The 18819-nt window shown below is 41.3% G+C and overlaps 1 protein-coding gene across 1 annotated transcript in view; it reads right to left on the bottom strand.

The window, feature by feature from the left end:
* The window catches only part of PCYT1B (phosphate cytidylyltransferase 1B, choline), a 148188-nt gene that overhangs the window by 11746 nt on the left and 117623 nt on the right, over positions 1 to 18819 (bottom strand). Inside the window, exons 6-7 of the mRNA XM_007956406.2 lie at positions 15575 to 15717; positions 11546 to 11734 (exon numbers count right to left, since the gene is read on the bottom strand). Of these exons, the coding sequence (XP_007954597.1) occupies positions 11546 to 11734; positions 15575 to 15717 (332 nt within the window). The remainder of the gene's footprint in view (positions 1 to 11545; positions 11735 to 15574; positions 15718 to 18819) is intronic.

The following is an 18819-nucleotide window of genomic DNA, read 5'->3' on the forward strand; positions in this document are numbered from 1 at the left end:
AGCAAATAAGGTTGTGTCATCTGCGTATCATAGGTTGTTATGAGTCTTCCTCCAATCCTGATGCTACGTTCTTCTTCGTGCAGTCCAGCTTCTTGGATTATTTGCTCAGTGTACGGATTGAATAAGTGTGGTGAAAGGATAAAACCCTGATGCACACCCTTCCCATGGAAGCAGCAGTCAAGGAATCAGATGTCGTATTGCACTGGGCCAATCTGCTGCAAAAGACCTCTTTAAAGTGTTAAGGAGCAAAGATACCACTTTGAAGACTAAGGTGCACCTAACCCAAGCCATGATATTTTCAATTGCCTCATATGCATGTGAAAGCCAGACAATGAATAAGGAAGACTGAAGAGTTGATGCTTTTGAGTTGTGGTGTTGGCGAAGAATGCTGAAAAAGGCATGGACTGTCAGGAGAGTGAACAGATCTGTCCTGGAGGAAGTGCAGCCAGAATGCTCCTTGGAAACGAGAATGGCCAGACTTTGTCTCACTTACTTTGGTCATGCTGTCAGAAGGGACCATTCCCTGGAGAAGGATATCATGCTTGGTAAAGTGTTAGGTCAGTGAAAAAGAGGAAGGTCCTCAACAAGATGGATTGACACAGTGGCTGCCATGATGGTTTCAAGCATAGCAAGGATTGTGAGGCTGGCACAGGACTGGGCAGTGTTTCATTCTGTTGTACATAGGGTCACTGTGAGTCGGAGACAACTGGACAGCACCTAACAACAACAAAGACTCTTTCCAGATTTAAAATTCCATAATTTTACAGATACACCAATTTTCATTAAGGGCACTGATAATTCTGCCAAAAGATATCCAGACCCAAGTCAAAATCAGACAGAAAAAATAAAGTGCAGTACAACAGCATTACCTTAGATTAAGCCTATTTATGAGACGAAATCAGATGCCCAAAGGATCAAGTGGCCTATTATTAACAGTAATAATTTTTAAAATCCCTGGACTTCTAGCAGGTACTTTGAAATATGTGTTTTTATGACTGTAATCTTTAAGTATATTTTTAGTGGCAGCATTAGCCCTCCTGCTGTTAATGGATTGTCAGCATTTCCATTAGAACTCACTTTCTAAGGAATCTACAACTTGTCTACCGTATTGGGACACAAGCTCAATTCAGAGAATATTCTGCTGAAGGGGGTGAAAGGATTTGAATCTTTAATGGTAAACAAAGGTGTTGCTTCATAAAATGTAATGTCCATACAAATGCCCCTGCCTGGGTTGGTGGCTCTGTGGTCTGTTTCTGGTGCCTTTTGAAGGGCGGTTCCCCGGCCAAGGAACTGAATTGAGTCAGGTCAGGAGACAGTTTGTAATGAGCGTCCTGGGAAGAAAAGTACTTTAGAAATATAATAAATAAAGAAGAGCAATGACATGGCATTTTCAAAGAGAAAACTAATTTAAATTCAGTCCTTTCCTATATCAAGGGATCACCATTTATAAAGTTTTCCCCCAAGAAACTAATCCCATTTATGGTCCTGCCTATATGAAAGTGACATTTTATTTCCCTGCTACAAAATTTTCCCTTTCAAGAAATTTCTAACATCTAGTGAGGCAGTGAATGCCTTGAAAAAGGCCCTGGAAAGGTTTCAGTATTTCAGATACATTCTGGCATATCTGCCAAAAGAAAAATGGGGGAAAAAAAAAGATTCTAGTTTCATCTGGTTTGGGCCTCTGAAAAGCAAGACGCAAGTTAAGGAGAGAACTTTTGTTTCTGTTCTGACCATATCAATAAACAGTAACAATGAATAAAGTGAATATTGCAATAAAGCGAGTCACACGAATGTTTTGGTTTCCCAGTATGTATAAAAATTATGATTACACTATACTGTAGTCTAAGGAACTCTGGTGGCGTAGTGCCTAAGGCATTTGACTGCTAACCAGAAGGTTAGCGGTTCAAGCCCACCAGCCATTCCACGGAAGGAAACCTGCGCAATCTACTTCCATAAAGATTTACCGCCTCGGCAACCCAACGGGTCACTATGATTCTGAATCAGCTTGATGGGAATGAGTTTGGTTTGCTTGGTTTATACTGTAGTCTATGAAGTGTGTGATAGGATTATGAAAAAGTTTGCACAATTGTGAGAATTACCAAAATATGACACAGAGACACAAAGTAAGCACGTGCTGTTGGAAAAATGGAGCCAATAGACTTGCTCAACACAAGGTTACTGTAAACCTTCAATCTGAAGCGTGTCAGGGCGCTGTCCTAAGAGCTTTAAAAACCAGTTGTCCTAGAGCTGACTCTGACTCATGGTGATCCCATGTGTTTCAGAGTAGAACTGTGCTCCACAAGGTTTTCCATGGTTGATTTTCCTCAGAAGTATATCACCAGGCTTTTCTTCCGAGGTGCCTCTGGGCTGACTTGGATTTCCAAATTTCGGTTAACAGTCAAGCACGTTGACTGTTTGCCCACCCAGGGTCTCAAGAGCTTTAAAGTATGAATGTAACCCTCCCAACTGTAGGTGGTGGCTATTCTTATTATCCACCTTTACAGATGCCCAAGGAGCTCTGGTAGCACAGTGCCTAAGGCGCTTGACTGCTAACCAGAAGGCTGGAGTTTCAAACCCACCAGCCACTCCTCCAAAAGAGGGTTGGGCAATCTACTTCCATAGTGATACCACCTCAGAAACCGAAGGAGGGGTTGCTATGAGTCGGATTCGACTCAACGGCAGTGAGTTTGGTTGGTTTTGGCTACAGATGCCCTGACTGAGAACAGAGGTGAAGGAACTTGCCCAAGGCCACCCAGTGAGGAAGTAAGCCCCTGTCTATGACCATATCTCTCATAATTGCTCACTTTCACAGTAAGAGCTTCTCGCGTTTACTCACGCTTTACCTGTGCACTTGTTTAAAGACAAATGTCTGAATCCAACTGCCAGGAAGTCTCAAGTGGAAAATCTAATTCAGATTCGCAAACTTTAATCTCTTTTCTCAAAATCAAAACAGTCTTAAAATTAGCAGTGGACCTCATATTATGCAAATCTGACCTTTTAAAAAATGAGCACACTACAGGGTTTTTTAAAAAGGTAATCTCCTATTGTTGTTGTTAGGTGCCTTTGAGTAGATTTAGACTCATAACAACCCCGTGTGACAGAGAAGAACTGCCCCACAGGCTTGGTGGCATAGTGTCTCAGGTGTTTGACTGCTAACCAGAAGGCTGGCAGTTCAAACCCACCAGGCACTGCTCGGAAGGAAGGTTGGGCAATCTACTCCCGTAGTGATACTGCCTCGGAAACCCACAGAGGGATCACTATGAGTCAGAATCAACTCCACAGCAGTGAGTTTTGTTTTGTTTTGAATCTTTATGGGAGTAGATTGCCAGGCCTCTCTCCCACAGAGCCTCTGGGTGGGTTCAAACCACCCACTTTCTGATTAGCAACCTAGTGCTTAACCTGTTGTGTCATCAAGGCTCTTTGTCAGATGGCAAACGTCTGTTTGGTTAGCACAGGCATTTACCAGACTGACTGGAGTGAGAGGTAGTCCACGAGTCTCAATTAAAAACTTGCACCTAATTTAAGGTTATTCTCTCCTGATACTCAAGAAAAAGGATCTACTTTGTCATTATAAAATAATATAGACTCAATTCGTTTCAAACAGGAAATGGTTTGCTGTGTTTGGAGTCAATAAAGAAATATAGTGGCAGATCATTCAAAATAATATATTTTTAAAAATCAGCATATATGGTTGGGGTTGGTTCTAATGTTTAATAGAATGTGTCTGATATGGGAAGTCAACCTCCAAACAAAAACAACACTTTCATGAAGAAGGCCCTACCCTCAATCCAATGAAAACTAAACCCTGACAGCTGATCCAACATCCCCTGACCCTCAAGCTCTGGATAGTTTGCAGGCCACCTTCTGAGTATGAGTTAAGACTAGTTATGTGAGTCAAGATTAGTTATACAAGTCAAGGAAATAGTTAAATAATTAGAATAGTAGGGGATGAGATTGCAAAATAATATTTTGGGCTCTGATAATCTACCAGTCAGACTGGGTAAGTAAAAGCAGATAATCTATTACAGCAATTGAGAAGATTGCTTGCTTCAGATTCTCAAATGCCATTGTGGCAGGCAGCCTCCAAGATGGCTCCCAATGTTCTTCACCTCCTGAGGGTCAGACCCTTGTGTAGTCCCCTCACATAAAGAACAAAGGTTAGTCTGTGTGACCAATGAAATACAGCAGAGGTATGTCACTTCTTAAGTTAGGTTACAGATTGTTGTTTTTGTTTTAGTCACTCTTTCTTTCTCTATCACATGGTGAGGAACTAAGGTACCCAGCCAACAGCCAAAAAGGAACTGAGACCTCTAGCCAGTAGCCATGTGTGATAGTTATGTTTGTGTGTCAACATGGCTGGGCCTGGTTGAATGGCTGGGCAGCTGGTGGTAGTATTCCCCATGATGATACTGGCAATCAACTCCGTGGTGGGATCTATCACAAGCAGCTGAGTTACATCAGGACTGTGCCTTTTTACTTGTCAGCCTTGGGGCTTCTCAGCCTCAGCAGCCAGCAGCTGTCTGAGTGAAGAAACGCCTCTAGTTTCAGTGGACCAGGAGCTAGAGGCAGAGCTGGACCCCAAGGTTGAGGGGCTTTTACCCAGCCCCTAGAGCCTGACACTTTGAACTTGGACTTAAAGCCTCCAAATTGTAAGAATAAACTCTTGTTTATTAAGGCCATCTCATTTGTGGTATATTTCTTCTCAGAGCGGCACTAGGGAACCAGAACACCATGTAAGTGAGCTTGGAAGTGGATCCTCCAGCCTGAATGACTGCAGCTGCAGCTGAGATCTTGACTGCAATTTCATAGAGGCCCTGAGTCATAACTACCCAGCTAAGCTTCTCCCGGATCCCCGACCCTCACAAGCTGTGTGAGATAATCACTGTTGGCTGTTTTAAGTCACTCAGTTCTGGGGTAATATGTTACATACCAATAGATAATACAGCCAGGGAAACCGTGATTTCCACTTTCCTAGGAAGCCTGAAGACAGCAGTAGAAGAAGAGAAGGTAGAGAGTGCCTCTCTTGAATCTAGAAACTGTCCTGAAGAGCCATTTTGGCAACTGGCTTTGTCTCAAGCCTTGTGTTGTTGTTGTTGTTATTTGCCATCGAGTCGGCCCCGACTCATAGTGACCCCTCCTTGGGTTTCCAAGGCAGTATCACTATGGAAGTAGGAATGCCCAACCTTCCTTCCGAGGAGTGGCTGGTGGGCTTGAACCGCCACCCTTCTGGTTAGCAGTCAAGTGCCTTAGGCACTATGCTACCAGAGCTCCTTTCTCAAGCCTTAGAGGGGTCTTAGTAGAACTATTTTGCCACAATGCCATGCTTTGACCAAACCAGAGTGAAGTAAAGTGACTACAACCCATGGAAATTCTTATTGTAAAAAAAATATAGTGCTATCTGTGAGAAAGAAGCCTGGCCCTGGGCTCTTTCCCAGAGCTTCCTAACTCCTGTGATACCACGGGGTAATTTCACAATTTTTCTAGATCTTTCTTTATTTATCTATAAAATAGTTACACTACTACCTTCTGGTGTGGCTAAAATGAACAGAGGAGTCATGAAAGGAGTGTGGAAAAAGAGTTAATCTGCTGCACAGCTTCTAAACAGTAATATCATCATCATCACTATCACCACTTTCAACTCAGAGATGGACAGTAAGGGTTTGCATTTTATATCACAGTCCTTACTATCAAACATGAGGTCACTTGGGGAGAGGTTCCTCCCCATGCTCCTACAGCATGGGGAGCAAACTCAAATACACCCTGGGGCCAGATGGGCAGTATAAATGTGTGAATCAGGCTGTGGATGGAAGGGATAGTGGAGAATATGGAAAACTACATAGTTATGTCCTCTCTGAAAGAAAGTTAAAAACATCGTTGAGGACCAAGCAAACCATGTCTGCCAGCTGAATTGATGTACTAAACACCACGTTGTAACCACCCCCTGCATCTAGCACCATAAACAATAAGAGGTTAAGGATATGTGTGTGTGTGTGTGTATACATGTGTGTACATGTATGTGTATATACATACACACACACACACACACACACACACATATATATATATATGCATATATATGGAGGAATTGTTGTTAGATGCCATTGAGTCAGCTCTAACTCATAGTGACTCTACGTACAATAGAACAAAACACCACCCATGTATCATCCTCACAATCCCTGCTATGCTTGAGCCCATCTTACAGCCACTGTGTCAATCCACCTCCTTGAGGGTCTTCCCTTTTTTTGCTGAGCCTCCACTTTACCAAGCATTCTATCCTTCTCCAGGGACTGGTCCCTTCTGACAACATGACCAAAGTACAGAGATGAAGTCTGGCCATTCTCACTTCTAAGGAGCATTCTGGCTGTACTTGCAAGACAGATATGTTCATTCTTCTGACAGTCCATGGTATTTTCAGTATTCTTCACCAACACGACAGTTCAAATGCATCAATTCTTCTGCTGTCTTCCTTATTCATTGTCTAGCTTTCTCATACATATGAGGCTACTGGTATAGCTTGGGTCAGACGCACCTTAGTCTTCAAAGTGACATCTTTGCTCTTAAACACTTTACAGAGATCTTTTGCAGCAGATTTGCCCAGTGCAATACGTTGTCTGATTTCTTGACTACTGCTTCCATGGGTGTTGATTGTGGATCCAAGTAAAATGAAACCCGTAACAACTTCAAACTTCTCTCCAGTTATCATCATGTTGCTTATTGATCCACTTGTGAGGACTTTTGTTTTATGTTTATCCAAACTGACGACTGTAGTCTTTGATCATCAGTAAGTGCTTCAAGTCATCTTCACTTTAAGCAAGCAAGGTTGTGTCATCTGTATATCATAGGTTGTTCATGCATCTTCCTCCAATCCTAATGCTGTGTTCTTCTTCATACAGTTCAGTTTCTTCGATTATTTGCTCATCATACAGATGGAATAAGTATGGTGAAAAGATACAACCCTGACACACATCTTTTCTGATTTTAAACCATTCAGTATCCCCTTGTTTGTTCTGTCGGAATGACAGCCTCTTGGTCTATGTACAGGTTCTTCATGAGCACAATTAAGTGCTCTGGAATTCCCATTTTTCATAATGTTATCCATAATTTGCATGACACACACAGTCGAATGCCTTTGCATAGTCAATAAAACACAGGTAAACATCATTCTGGTATTCTCTGTTTTCACAGTCAAGATCCAGCCGACATCAGCAATGATATCCCTCATTCCATACCTTCTCCTGAATGTGGCTTGAATTTCTGGCAGCTCCCTGTTGATACAATGCTGCAATCATTTTTGAATTATCTTCAGCAAAATTTCGCTTGCATATGATATTAATGATATGATTAGATAATTCCTGCATTCTGTTGGATCACCATTCTTTGGAATGGGCACAAATACGGATCTTTTCCAGTCAGTTGGCCAGGTAGCTGTCTTCCAAATTTCTTGGTATAAACGAATGAGCCCCTCCAATGCTGCATCTGTTTGTTGAAACATCACAATGGTATTCTGCCAATTCCAGAAGCCTTTTAATTTTTTCCACCAATTTCTTCAGTGCAGCTTGGACTTCTTCCTTCAATACCATGTTGTTGTTGTTACGTGCTGTCGAGTTGGCCCCGACTCATAGTGACCCCTCCTTGGGCTTCCGAGGCAGTATCACTATGCAAGTAGATTGCCCAACCTTCCTTCCAAGGAGTGGCTGGTGGATTTGAACCACCAGCCTTCTGGTTAACAGTCAAGTGCCTTAGGCACTATGCTACCAGAGCTCCTTTCAATACCATAGGCTCTTGATAATATGCTATCTCCTGAAATGGTTGAATGTCAACAAATTCTTTTTTATACAGTGACTCTGTGTATTCCTTCCATCTTCTTTTGATGCTTCCTGCATCATTCACTATTTTGCCTATAGAATCCTTCAGTATTGCAACTTGAGGCTTGATTTTTTTTTTTTCAACTTGAGAAATACCAAGCATGTTTGTGCCTTTTAGCTTTCTAATTCTAGGTCTTTGCACATTTCATTTTAATACTTCACTTGGTCTTCTTGAGCCACTCTGAATTCTTCTATTCAGCTCTCTTATTTCATCATTTCTTGCATTTGCTTTAGCCCCTCTCCATTCAAGAGCAAGTCTCAGAGTCTCTTCTGACATCCACTTTGGTCTTTTCTTTCTTTCCTGTCTTTTTGATGAGCTTTTGCTTTCTTCATGGATGATGTTCTTAATGCCATCCCACAATTCATCTGGTTTTTGGTCACTGGTGTTCAATGCATCAAATCTATTCTTCAGATGGTCTATAAACTCAGGTGAGATACAATCAATGTTATGTTTTGGCTCTTGTAGACTTGTTTCAATTTTCTTCAGCTTCAACGTGAACTTGCATAGTGGCAATTGATGGTCTGTTCCACAGTCAGCTCCTTGTCTTGTTTTGACTGATGATATTGAGCTTCTCCATCACCTCTTTCCACAGTTGTAGTCTACTTGATTCCTGTGTATTCCATTTGGTGAGGTCCATGTGTATAGTTGTCATTTATGTTGTTGAAAAAAGGTATTTTAAATGAATATATCAACGGTCTTGTAAAATTCTATCATGCAGTTTCTGGCATCATTTCCATCAATCACCAAGTCCGTATTATCCAACTACCAATGCTGGTTCTTTGTTTCCAGCTGTTGCATTCTAATCACCAGTAATAATCAACACATCTTGATAGCATATTTGGTCAATTTCAGACTGCAGAAGTTGGTAAAAATCTTCAATTTCCTCATCTTTGGCTTTGTGGTGGTTGGTGCATTAATTTGAATAAGAGTAGTATTAACTGGTCTCCCTTGGAGGCATATGGATATTATCCTATCACTCAGCATTGTACTTCAGGATATATCTTGAAATGTTCTTTTATGATGATGAATGCAGCACCATTTCTCTTTGATTTGTCATTCCCCACATAGTAGACCATATGATTGTCAGATTCAAAACAGCCAATACCAGTACATTTCATTTCATTAGTGCCTAGATTTTCATGCATTCCATTTTATTTTTGACAACTTCCAATTTTTCTAGATTCATATTTTGTACCACTCATTTGTCAATTTGTCATATTGTGGTGGCTTTTGTGTTGCTGTGAGCCTGGAAGCTATGCACCAGTATTTCAAATACCAGCAGGGTCACCCATGGTGGGCAAATTTTAGCAGAGCTTCCAGACTAAGGCAGACTGAGAAGAAGGATGGGGCCATCGACTTCTGAAACAATTGGCCACTGAAAACCTTATGAATAACAGTGAAACATTATCTGATATATTACTGAAAAACAGTTGGAGGATTTATGCCTCACCATGTACTTTGCAGATGCTAGAAGGTTCTGGGAATAGGTCTTCATCACACACTCATCCTTCCAGTCATTCATACATTCATTTATGGAGTACCCACTATAAGCTACACACTATGCTGCATACCAACCCCCATTGTGCCAAAATTTATTCTTGAAATTCTGTTTTGCGCCTTTCCAAGTCTGCCTTATTTGCATCAGTACTGTATTTGCAGGTAATGCAGACCCTCTATTTTAAGAAATGAGTTCCAGTCCCAAATCCACAAATAAAGAATTATTATAATAATAGCATATTCATGAAAAGCAAATTACTTATCTTGGCGTTTAACATCCTTGTAACTATTCCTGTACTTTTAATGTCAACAGAAAAAAAGTAATGTCTAAGTCTGGCTGATACCATAAATTAATGTTAATAACAGTTTTGACACTAATAGCAAGTTTTAAAAAAGAAAAAACCTCTAGTCTCTAAGCTGGGTTTTCATTTCTTAAGAATCACCTCAGCTCACTGTCACCAAAGACTTCCCTAGAACAATTCCAGCTACTATTTCACCTTCACTGGGAGCCTGAAACGACTAGAATCTGTAAAGGTTCTATGAAATTATATCTCTTTCCTGCCTTTGCTCACTCCCGTTGTGGAAAACATCCACCCCCCTGAGTTACAACAACAGGGGGCTTCTCAGCAGAGACACATTTCTGGACCCCTGGAAGCAAATGAATGCCTATATGGTTTCATTAAAAACCACAGGCTGTTTCTTCAGAGCTTGAAAGTTCATTATGAGAAGTGTAGACTATTAAAATACATGTTAGGTTAATGGGAAACTTCTGACTTTATGTTACTGAGACCATGCAATCCCAGAGAATAGGTTCTGCACTTTATTTATTCTTGTGTTCTTCCACAGTGCTGTGCACAGAGTAGGTACTTAATAAATTTCCTATGAATTAAATTGACCTGAGCTGAAATTTTAATAAGCCCAGAGAAAATGAAAAGGAACCCAGCCCCTTGGCCCTACCCTCCTGCCTCTCTTTCTAGAAGTCCTTGAGGACTCAAGCAGCCCCTGGCAAACCCGCTCACTTCCCTCTGTTTTGCCAGTAGCACTGGCTAGATCTTTTATCTAGGTCTACAGCACTCACCTCCGTAATCACTTAGAGGCCGCTAGACTTTAAGCAAAGCATCTCTTCCTACTTCCAAACGTTGTTCTTTTTCTATTACTAATTGAGTGTTTTACTTTTAGATGATCCTATAATGAACGAACTCAAATGAGCAGAGAGGCAGCAGTGACAACCCATCAATAAAATAATTAACTTGAAGTGGATTTTGTTAGAGACTTCTCATGTCACAATAGGAAATCTGGGCTACTTAAAATCAAGGAAATCAAATAGAATCATCTCTTTTTGTTTTAAAAGGAAAGTTAGCTTTTAAAAGTATCTCTTCTATAGAGCCCCATCAAGTCTGCTGACAATACTGGTTGTTTACTCTGGAAGTGCATGCACAATAGAAAAGCCAAAGGAGTACGTGATAATTTCCAGAATTTTCTTTTCTCCTTTCCATAGTTATCGGAGTTCTCTGTATAATCTGAGCAAGGAGACCCTCAGTACCTTTTCTTTCATTTTGAATATTCAGATCATGGTCTCAGTCCCTAAGGCTTTTGTATCTTATTCCAACACTTGCATGTCACTGAAAAGCAGGGGGAAATAAAAGCATAACAGGCACAAATGCAGGGCCAAATCCCACCTCTTTTCTGTCTTCCAACCAGTGAAAGAGAAGGGTTCCTGGTAACAAAAGTTAGCCAAGGCAGCTACATTTCTTTTGTGTCCTCCTCCTCAAAACATAATGCCAGTGATTGGTCCAACAGCCTGTCATCTTTGTCTTGCAATCCAAACTCCATGCTGCCCTTACCCCCAAGCTTTGCATCACTTCTAACTAAACTAGGAGACTGGTATGAGTTTTAGAAGCAACCCCTGCAATAATAGACATTCAACAAGGAACAAATTGCTTCCAAAACTCTGGACAAGAACTAGAAAAAAAGAACAGAGCTGGCTTCAGGTTCTATTGGGTTCAATATTGAGGGGCAAAGCAGAAATTCAATAAGGAAGGTGACATGGACTTCAAGTCAGTTAGATTGATGCCCAAAACAGAGATTGGATACTGGACTGAGATAAGGGACACTCTTGAGTGGCTCCATGAAAAGGGAGATAAACTGAAAATGTTGTGGGCCAGGGGACATAATTACATACCCATGCTCCATCCGGTCCAAACAGTTCCAGGAAGTTGCCAATGAATTCCCTTGATTTTTCTTCCCACTTTTGAATTAGATCATGACTCTTTTCTTCCACTCTATTAACAAATTCCTTTGATCTTTCCTCCACGTTTTTGACCTTTTCCTTCATCTTATCTACCTGGTTCTGGAAACGGTATTTCTTCTCCTGGTCAAAAATTGAAGGAGAAAGAAACAGATTTACCCCAAAGGGCATGAGATCATTCACAATCATTCACACTAATGATCATATCTTATTTCAACTTGTTTTTGTTCCTAACCTGAAGAGTCAGGATGTTGCTGTTTCCAAAGGGCTGAATGGGGGGACTGCACCTCTCTTTTAGGAAAGGTCATTTGTTATTAGCCTATTTGGGTATGGAAAGGGAAGTACAAGTGATTTTAACGTTTCTTTTAAACTTCTATGAGTTGAATTCACTTATTTAAGAGAGGAAAAAACACACACAGTTATCCTATATTATGGGTAGATATACTGGTCAAATATCTTCACTCGATTCTGGTGGGACTTAGACTTACACAGAATAGCCACTCAGAGGCTTCCTCAGTTGTCTGTTTTATTGAAACAGTGTTAAAACCAGTATTGCTTGAAATGAGTGGGCCATTGGCTGGGCCTTAGAACCTATGTGTTATACTGGAATTTTTATTTTAATGACATTTTCCATTAAGATAATTGAATTGCATCTATTTCCTTGGTGATAAAGAAAGCTTTTTTTTTTTTTTTTTTTCTGATAGCTTCTCCAGACTGGGGTTTTTTCTTCTTAAAGCCTTTGTTTGACTATAGCGACCCTCCTTGGGTTTCTGAGGCGGTATCTCTATGGAAGTAGATTGCCCAATCAAAATAGCCAATACCAGTACATTTCATCTCATTAGTGCATAATCTTTATGCATTCCATTTCATTTTTGACAACTTCCAATTTTTCTAGATTCATATTTTGTACCACTCATTAGTCAGTTTGTCATATTGTGGTGGCTTTTGTGTTGCTGTGAGGCTGGAAGCTATGCACCAGCATTTCAAATACCAGCAGGGTCACCCATGGTGAGCAAGTGGGTTTGAACCACTTGCTGGTGGGTTTGAACCACCATCCTTCTGGTTAGTAGTCAAATGCCTTAGGCACTATGCCACCTACTTCTGTAGTGATGCTGCCTCAGAAGCCCAAGGCGGGGTTGCAATGAGTCGGATCTGACTCAACAGCAGTGAGGTGTTTTTTTTTTTTTTTTTTTTTTTGGAAGCCTTTATAGAGCTATGGTGTCTACTTAAGTGCCTGGAAGCTATCATATGTTGGGCAAGTCAGATGTCATCTCTAAATCTCAGTTTCATCATTCATAAAATACAGATAATTATCATACCTACCTCCACAGGTGTGCTGTGTCGATTAGATAATGCATGTGAAGTGCTTGTCACAAAGCCTGGCATTTAGTAAACACTCAAGGTATGCTGACTATTTCATTACTATTAAATAGCAAAGACATTTAATCTGTGTTACCTAATGAGTGTGGCATCAAAACCATAAAAATATCATGAGATAAAGGGCCTTTCTCTATGAAGTCATAATACTTTTTCTCCTAAAAGTGTAATAAAGGTTAACATTGCCCTGGTGGTGTAGTGGGTAATGCATTTGGCTGCTAACCAGAAGGTTGGTAGTTCAAACCCACCAGCTGCTCCATGGGAGGAAGATGTGGCAATCTACTTCCTTAAAGATTTACAGCCTTGGAAACCCAGTGGGGGTTGCAATGAGTCAGAATCAACTCAATGGCAGTGGGTTTGATTTTTTTAAATATGAGACTAAAGTTCATTTTGCTTTTCACAATTTTCGGGACATGTGGAATATTGCAAAACTAGGTCAGGATTCCTTGATTTAGACCTTCCAGATCTTACTGAGGCTCCAGTCAAGGTGGGGTGTGAGCTCTGTGTGTTACCATGTTATTGTTATTGTATGCCATCAAGTCAATTCCAACTCATAGTGGCCTTATAGGATGGAGTAGAACTGCCCCGTAGGGTTTCCAAGACTGTAATCTTTATGGGAGCAGATTGCCATATCTTTCTCCCACAGAGCAACAGGTGGGTTCGAACGACCAACCTTCTGGTTAGCAGCCAAGCTAACCAGCTTCACTATTATGCCACCAGGCATCCTTGTTACTATACACACACACAAACACACACATACACACACACACAAGCGTGCTATGGGAAGTCACTCTGTCTTCTGCAACTTACCATGTGACCTTGAGTGAGTTGTTCAACTTCTCTGTGCCTCTGTTTCCTCACCTATATGTTGGAAATAGTCATTACACCTACCCTCATAAGCTTACCATGAAGATTAAATGAGATAATCCAAGTAAAACACTTAGATCAGTACATGATAAGCTCTTGATCTATGTTAGCTGTTGTCCTTATATTTATATTGTTTGCTTCCATAATTCATTCTGCACTGGAAACAGTTATTACGTGCAGCTCCCAGGGCAGCACTGAGTAGTAAAATGAGCACTGGACCGAGGGTCGGGAGATTGGAAGGCTGCTAGTGTCTCCATCTCTACTTTACCTGAGGGATCTTGGTCTCTCTAAGCCCAGCTTTCCTCATCTTTAAATCAAGAGAACCGGGCTGGGTGGCTGAGACCCGTCAGGTCCCTGCCCCTTCTGAAGTTCCATGATTCGTATACATGCCCATCCAACACATTTGATTTCATCCCTGAGCTGTATAGCCAGGTTTATTGTCACAACAAGGCAACAAGCACATCTGCAATGAACTACACGGCTCCTTGAGCTAAGTGGCTTGTCTAAAGGCTGCTTAAAGAGAGTAAGCAATAACTTTTGGAAATAGCTTGACATGCTTGGATGGTTGACCAAATTCAATTTGAAAAAAACAGTTTAATTTATTGCAATAACCAAGGCTTTATTCTCTATGAGATACCAAATAATCACGTTGACTGAATTCTTTTCAACCACTTGTTCTGGTGCCACTCGAGCCCAGCATTTTCCGTTTTGTTGCCCGGCTGGTATGAAACCAGAGCCTGGAATCCTAACACTCCCTGCCTCTCAAAAACAACTAATAATCACTGATTCTACAATTAATGACCCCTTCCTATTTTGAAGGTCCCAATGATCAATTGTGTAAGTTGCTGGATCATTATGGTTGCATATAACTAATTATAAGTGTCTAGTTTTGTAGACCAATCTCCTTTTGCACATACAGTATTTTTTCTTTTCCAGTTGCAATTCTATATGGATGGAGAGTTCTTGTTTTAATCAAAAATAGCAGCGCCTCAGCACCCAGGCAAATATGGTTGTCCAGACTGACTAACATCACCTCCAGCAACTGACGCTGCCCTCTTTGCTTTTTAACAGCTTGTTTTGCTTGTTTTAAAGATTGTTTTAACAGTTGCTCTATTATTAAACTAACAGCAGCTCTGTGGGAACAATACAGCAGAAATACAAAAGGCAGCCAAAGACTTTAGGCTTTATTTAAGCAGCTGTAATTTCTCTGGACAATAAAAAACGGCTGTTAAGGTTTCTAATGAGCATCTGTAAGGCCTTAATAAAATGGAATTGGGGGGAAAAAACGTTAAAACAAGAAAGCATTTTCTCTGAGTTAAGCTTTTCATTACCTCTGCCCTCCTCCGTTTCTTTTTGAGCGGAAGATAACTCTTGCCTTGCACAAGGCACAGATCTCCCACAAACCTTCATCCAAATCTGAGAACTCTAAATAGGGTGGCTGGGGTGAGGGGAGGGGAGCGAGGCAACTCTTTTATCAAATGTGAAGCTCACAATCTGTTCCTTGGCTAACTTACTACCCCGTTGGACATTTGTTTACTCATCTGTAAAATGGGGATAATAATACATCATTGGGTTGTTATGTGGGTTAAAGGAAACAATAAATGTGACATGTTTAGGACACTGTGCGGTGTATAGTAAGCACACTCGATGAAGGTTAGTGGCAGTGGTAGTGGTGGTGTGATGCGGTGGGCCTCAGAGGGTGTCGAGTGGCATGCTTACATTTATAAAACTGACATTCAGCTCCTTGGCCGTGTACCCTCTCTGGAGATTGCGCCGAGCATAGACATCGTAATCACGGACAATTCTGGTGATAATGTCTGATGTGGAGATGCCTTCTGTTCTCTGCGTTGGAACAAACATTCCTGCCCAAATAGATAAAAAGGAAAAACTAAGATCACCTGGGCTGAACCATTTCTTTACTGGCACTCCTTTCCAGGACAAAGTTGCAGCCAAGTGCCAGTGAGGCCCCGGCTGACTCTTTCAGCTTCAGTTCCACACCCTCCTTCCATACCAGAAGCACTGCATGTTCATCATCTTGGACCCATTCCCAGGATGCACCATGCACTCTCCCGGCTCCTGGCATTTGCTCATGCTGAGCACTTCTTTTCTGCCCTGGCCACCTTCCTGCCCACATCAACTGCAGAGTTCCTCCCATCCTGCAAGGTCCAACTTCAAGGTTATGCCTCTGGGAAGTCTTTTCTGACATGACCAGGCAGAATCCACAATATTAGAACATAAACTTGTCTTCCATTAACCAAAGAATTTTTTTTGCTTGTAGAAAGTGAGCATTTTAAAAGCACAGATTGTGCCCTTGTATCTCTAGCACCTAGCTCAGTGCCACTGTGTCTAGCACACAAGCGGTGCTCACTAAATGCAAATGGACTAAGTAAATGAATGAAGGAGGGACAACAACTGAGTCAATGAATTAGATCGTGGCAATACCCCTTCTTTCTCCCTCCCCAAGGAAGTCTGCATCACATCTTACCAGGAAAAGAAGAAAACGTAGACTATTTTTATTGTCTCTGATCTAAAAACATGCCAGTGGGGTGCTAGATGATTTTATCTCCTGAATTACAGTCTACTCTGCATGGTGGTTTCACCATTCAAAGGCCCTTTCATCTAGAATATGTGGGCTTGAGTAAAAATAAACAAGCACAGAAAATGCCAAGATCTAACAGAACTTCTTTAAAGCACTCAAACATATAACTGGGTGTCCCATTATGGTACCAAAATGGCTATAAAGAGGTCACAAGTATTCACAAAAGCATGAATTGAGTTTATGCTCCCACTTCTGTTATCAATCGAAATAATGTGATGGCTAGAGCAAAGAAATAAACACCACGAAAAAGCACATAACAAAATGACAGCAATAAAATGCATACTTGCCAATAATTACATATCTGACAAGCGACTTATCTCTAAAATTCATAGAAAATGCCAACACCTCAACAACAAAAAAGATTAACAATCCAATTGAAAAATGGCAGAAGACATGAATAGACACTTCACCAAAGAGGATATTCAGGCAGCCAGCAAATACATGAAGAAATGCTCATAATCATTGGCCATCAGAGAGATGCAAATCAAAACAACAAGATACCTTCTCACCCCAGCGCTAATGGCAAAGTTCAACAAGACAGATAATAACAAATGCTGACAAGGATGTAGAGAGATTGGGACCCTCATACACTGCTAGTGGGACTATAAAATGAGACAAGCACTGTGGAAAACAGTATGACGATTCCTTAAAAAGCTAGAATTAGAAGTACCATTTGACCCAGCAATCCCATTACTAGGTATATATCCTAGAGAGGTGAGAGCCAGGACAGGAACAGATATATGCCCACTCATGTTCAATAGCAAAAAGATGAAAACAACCTATGTGCCCATCAACAGAAGAATGGATAACCAAACTATGGTACATACACACAATGGAATACTATGCAACACTAAAGAATAATTTAGAATCTGCAAAACACCACATAACGTGGATGAACTTGGAAGAAGATATTATGCTGAGTGAAATAAGTCAATCACAAAAGGACAAATATTGTATTAGTCCATTATTGTGAAAGTCAAGGAAAGGTTTATTTATGGAAGGAAACTTCGTTGGTTACCAGGGGTGGGAGGGGAGAGGAGGGAACACTGCAAAAAAAAAAAAAAAAATGCCTTGACCCATGTCACTTTAGCTTTGTGTATTTCACTATACATAAATTATATTTCAATGAAATGCATTAAAATATAATACTGTGGTGGCAATTTAAATCTTTCCACCCAATAGCGTGATGGCCCCTCAGTCAGAGACATCAGGCAGCAAGCAGTGTGATAGACAGGCTGGGGACAAGGGAGCTGGGCTCTCTCTTTGGAAACCTGGGCAAGTCACTCGAACCTTTGGATGGCAAATTATTTAATCTCAGTTTCCTCAGCTGAGAAATGACATGGCTGAACAAGATGACCTGAGAGTCATCTGCACCATTTCCCTCTCCCTCACTCCCCACATCCAATCAATTTCCAACCACCAATCTACTTCCTAAACACGTTCCCAGTTCATCCACTTTGCTCCATCCTCTATCCTAAACCAATCCAATAACATCTTATTCAGATTATTGCAACAGCCTCAAAATCAGCCTCCAGTGTTGCCGTTTTTGTCCCTCTCAATCCCTTCTCTCTTTAGTGGTCAGAGTGATTTTTCTAAATGCAAGTTTGATGCCCTGCTTGAAATCCTTTCTAGGCTTTGTACTGTCCTCTGCATTTAGATTCAAAGCCTTAACTGGACTTTGGAATTGCTTGCATTCTCTCTTCCCTGTGCTCCTCTGTAATCTCATCTAAGACCCCATCTCCTTCACTCCCTAAACTAAGGCCCGTGTGCTGCATAACTGCAGAGGGCACCATTCTCATTGTTGCCCAGTGGAGCTGGGCAATAGGCTGATCCTGCCTTGGCCTAGACACCTTGGACTTCTACAGTGCCCCAAAAGGGCTGCCTCCCTTTGCCTCACTCTGCCATATACAAATACACTCTATCTGGTCAACTCTTGGTCATCCATTGGGTTTTAGTGTCACTTCCTCAAGGAAATCTCTCAACTCTAGATGAAGTCTTTTTGTTTGTTATTCTCTCCCAACAGTCTATTGTTCTTTTCCTTCAAATACTCCATGTCTTTATAAAACAACTTATTCAATAACTGTCTTCCCCATTCGACTGTAAACTACATGAGGAAAGGAACTGGACCTCTTTTATTCTCTTCTGTGTTCTCATTATTCTATATTCTATATTCTGCTATATTCCCTGACCCCAGGCGGCAGGGAGCAGTGACAGAGAGGGCCGGTGGCCAGAACAGGTAAGGTGGGTGGGGGAGAAACCCAGGTGGCCGGGAGCAGTGGCAGACAAGGCTGGCAGGAACAGGTAGGGGGAAGCTCAGGAAGTGAGCAGAGCGGTTGGAACAGCTAAGGGAGACGAACTTGTCTGT

This window comes from Orycteropus afer, unplaced genomic scaffold, assembly GCF_000298275.1.
Source record: "Orycteropus afer afer isolate SDZICR_OR568_19922 unplaced genomic scaffold, OryAfe1.0 scaffold00617, whole genome shotgun sequence".
Lineage (NCBI taxonomy): Eukaryota > Metazoa > Chordata > Mammalia > Tubulidentata > Orycteropodidae > Orycteropus > Orycteropus afer.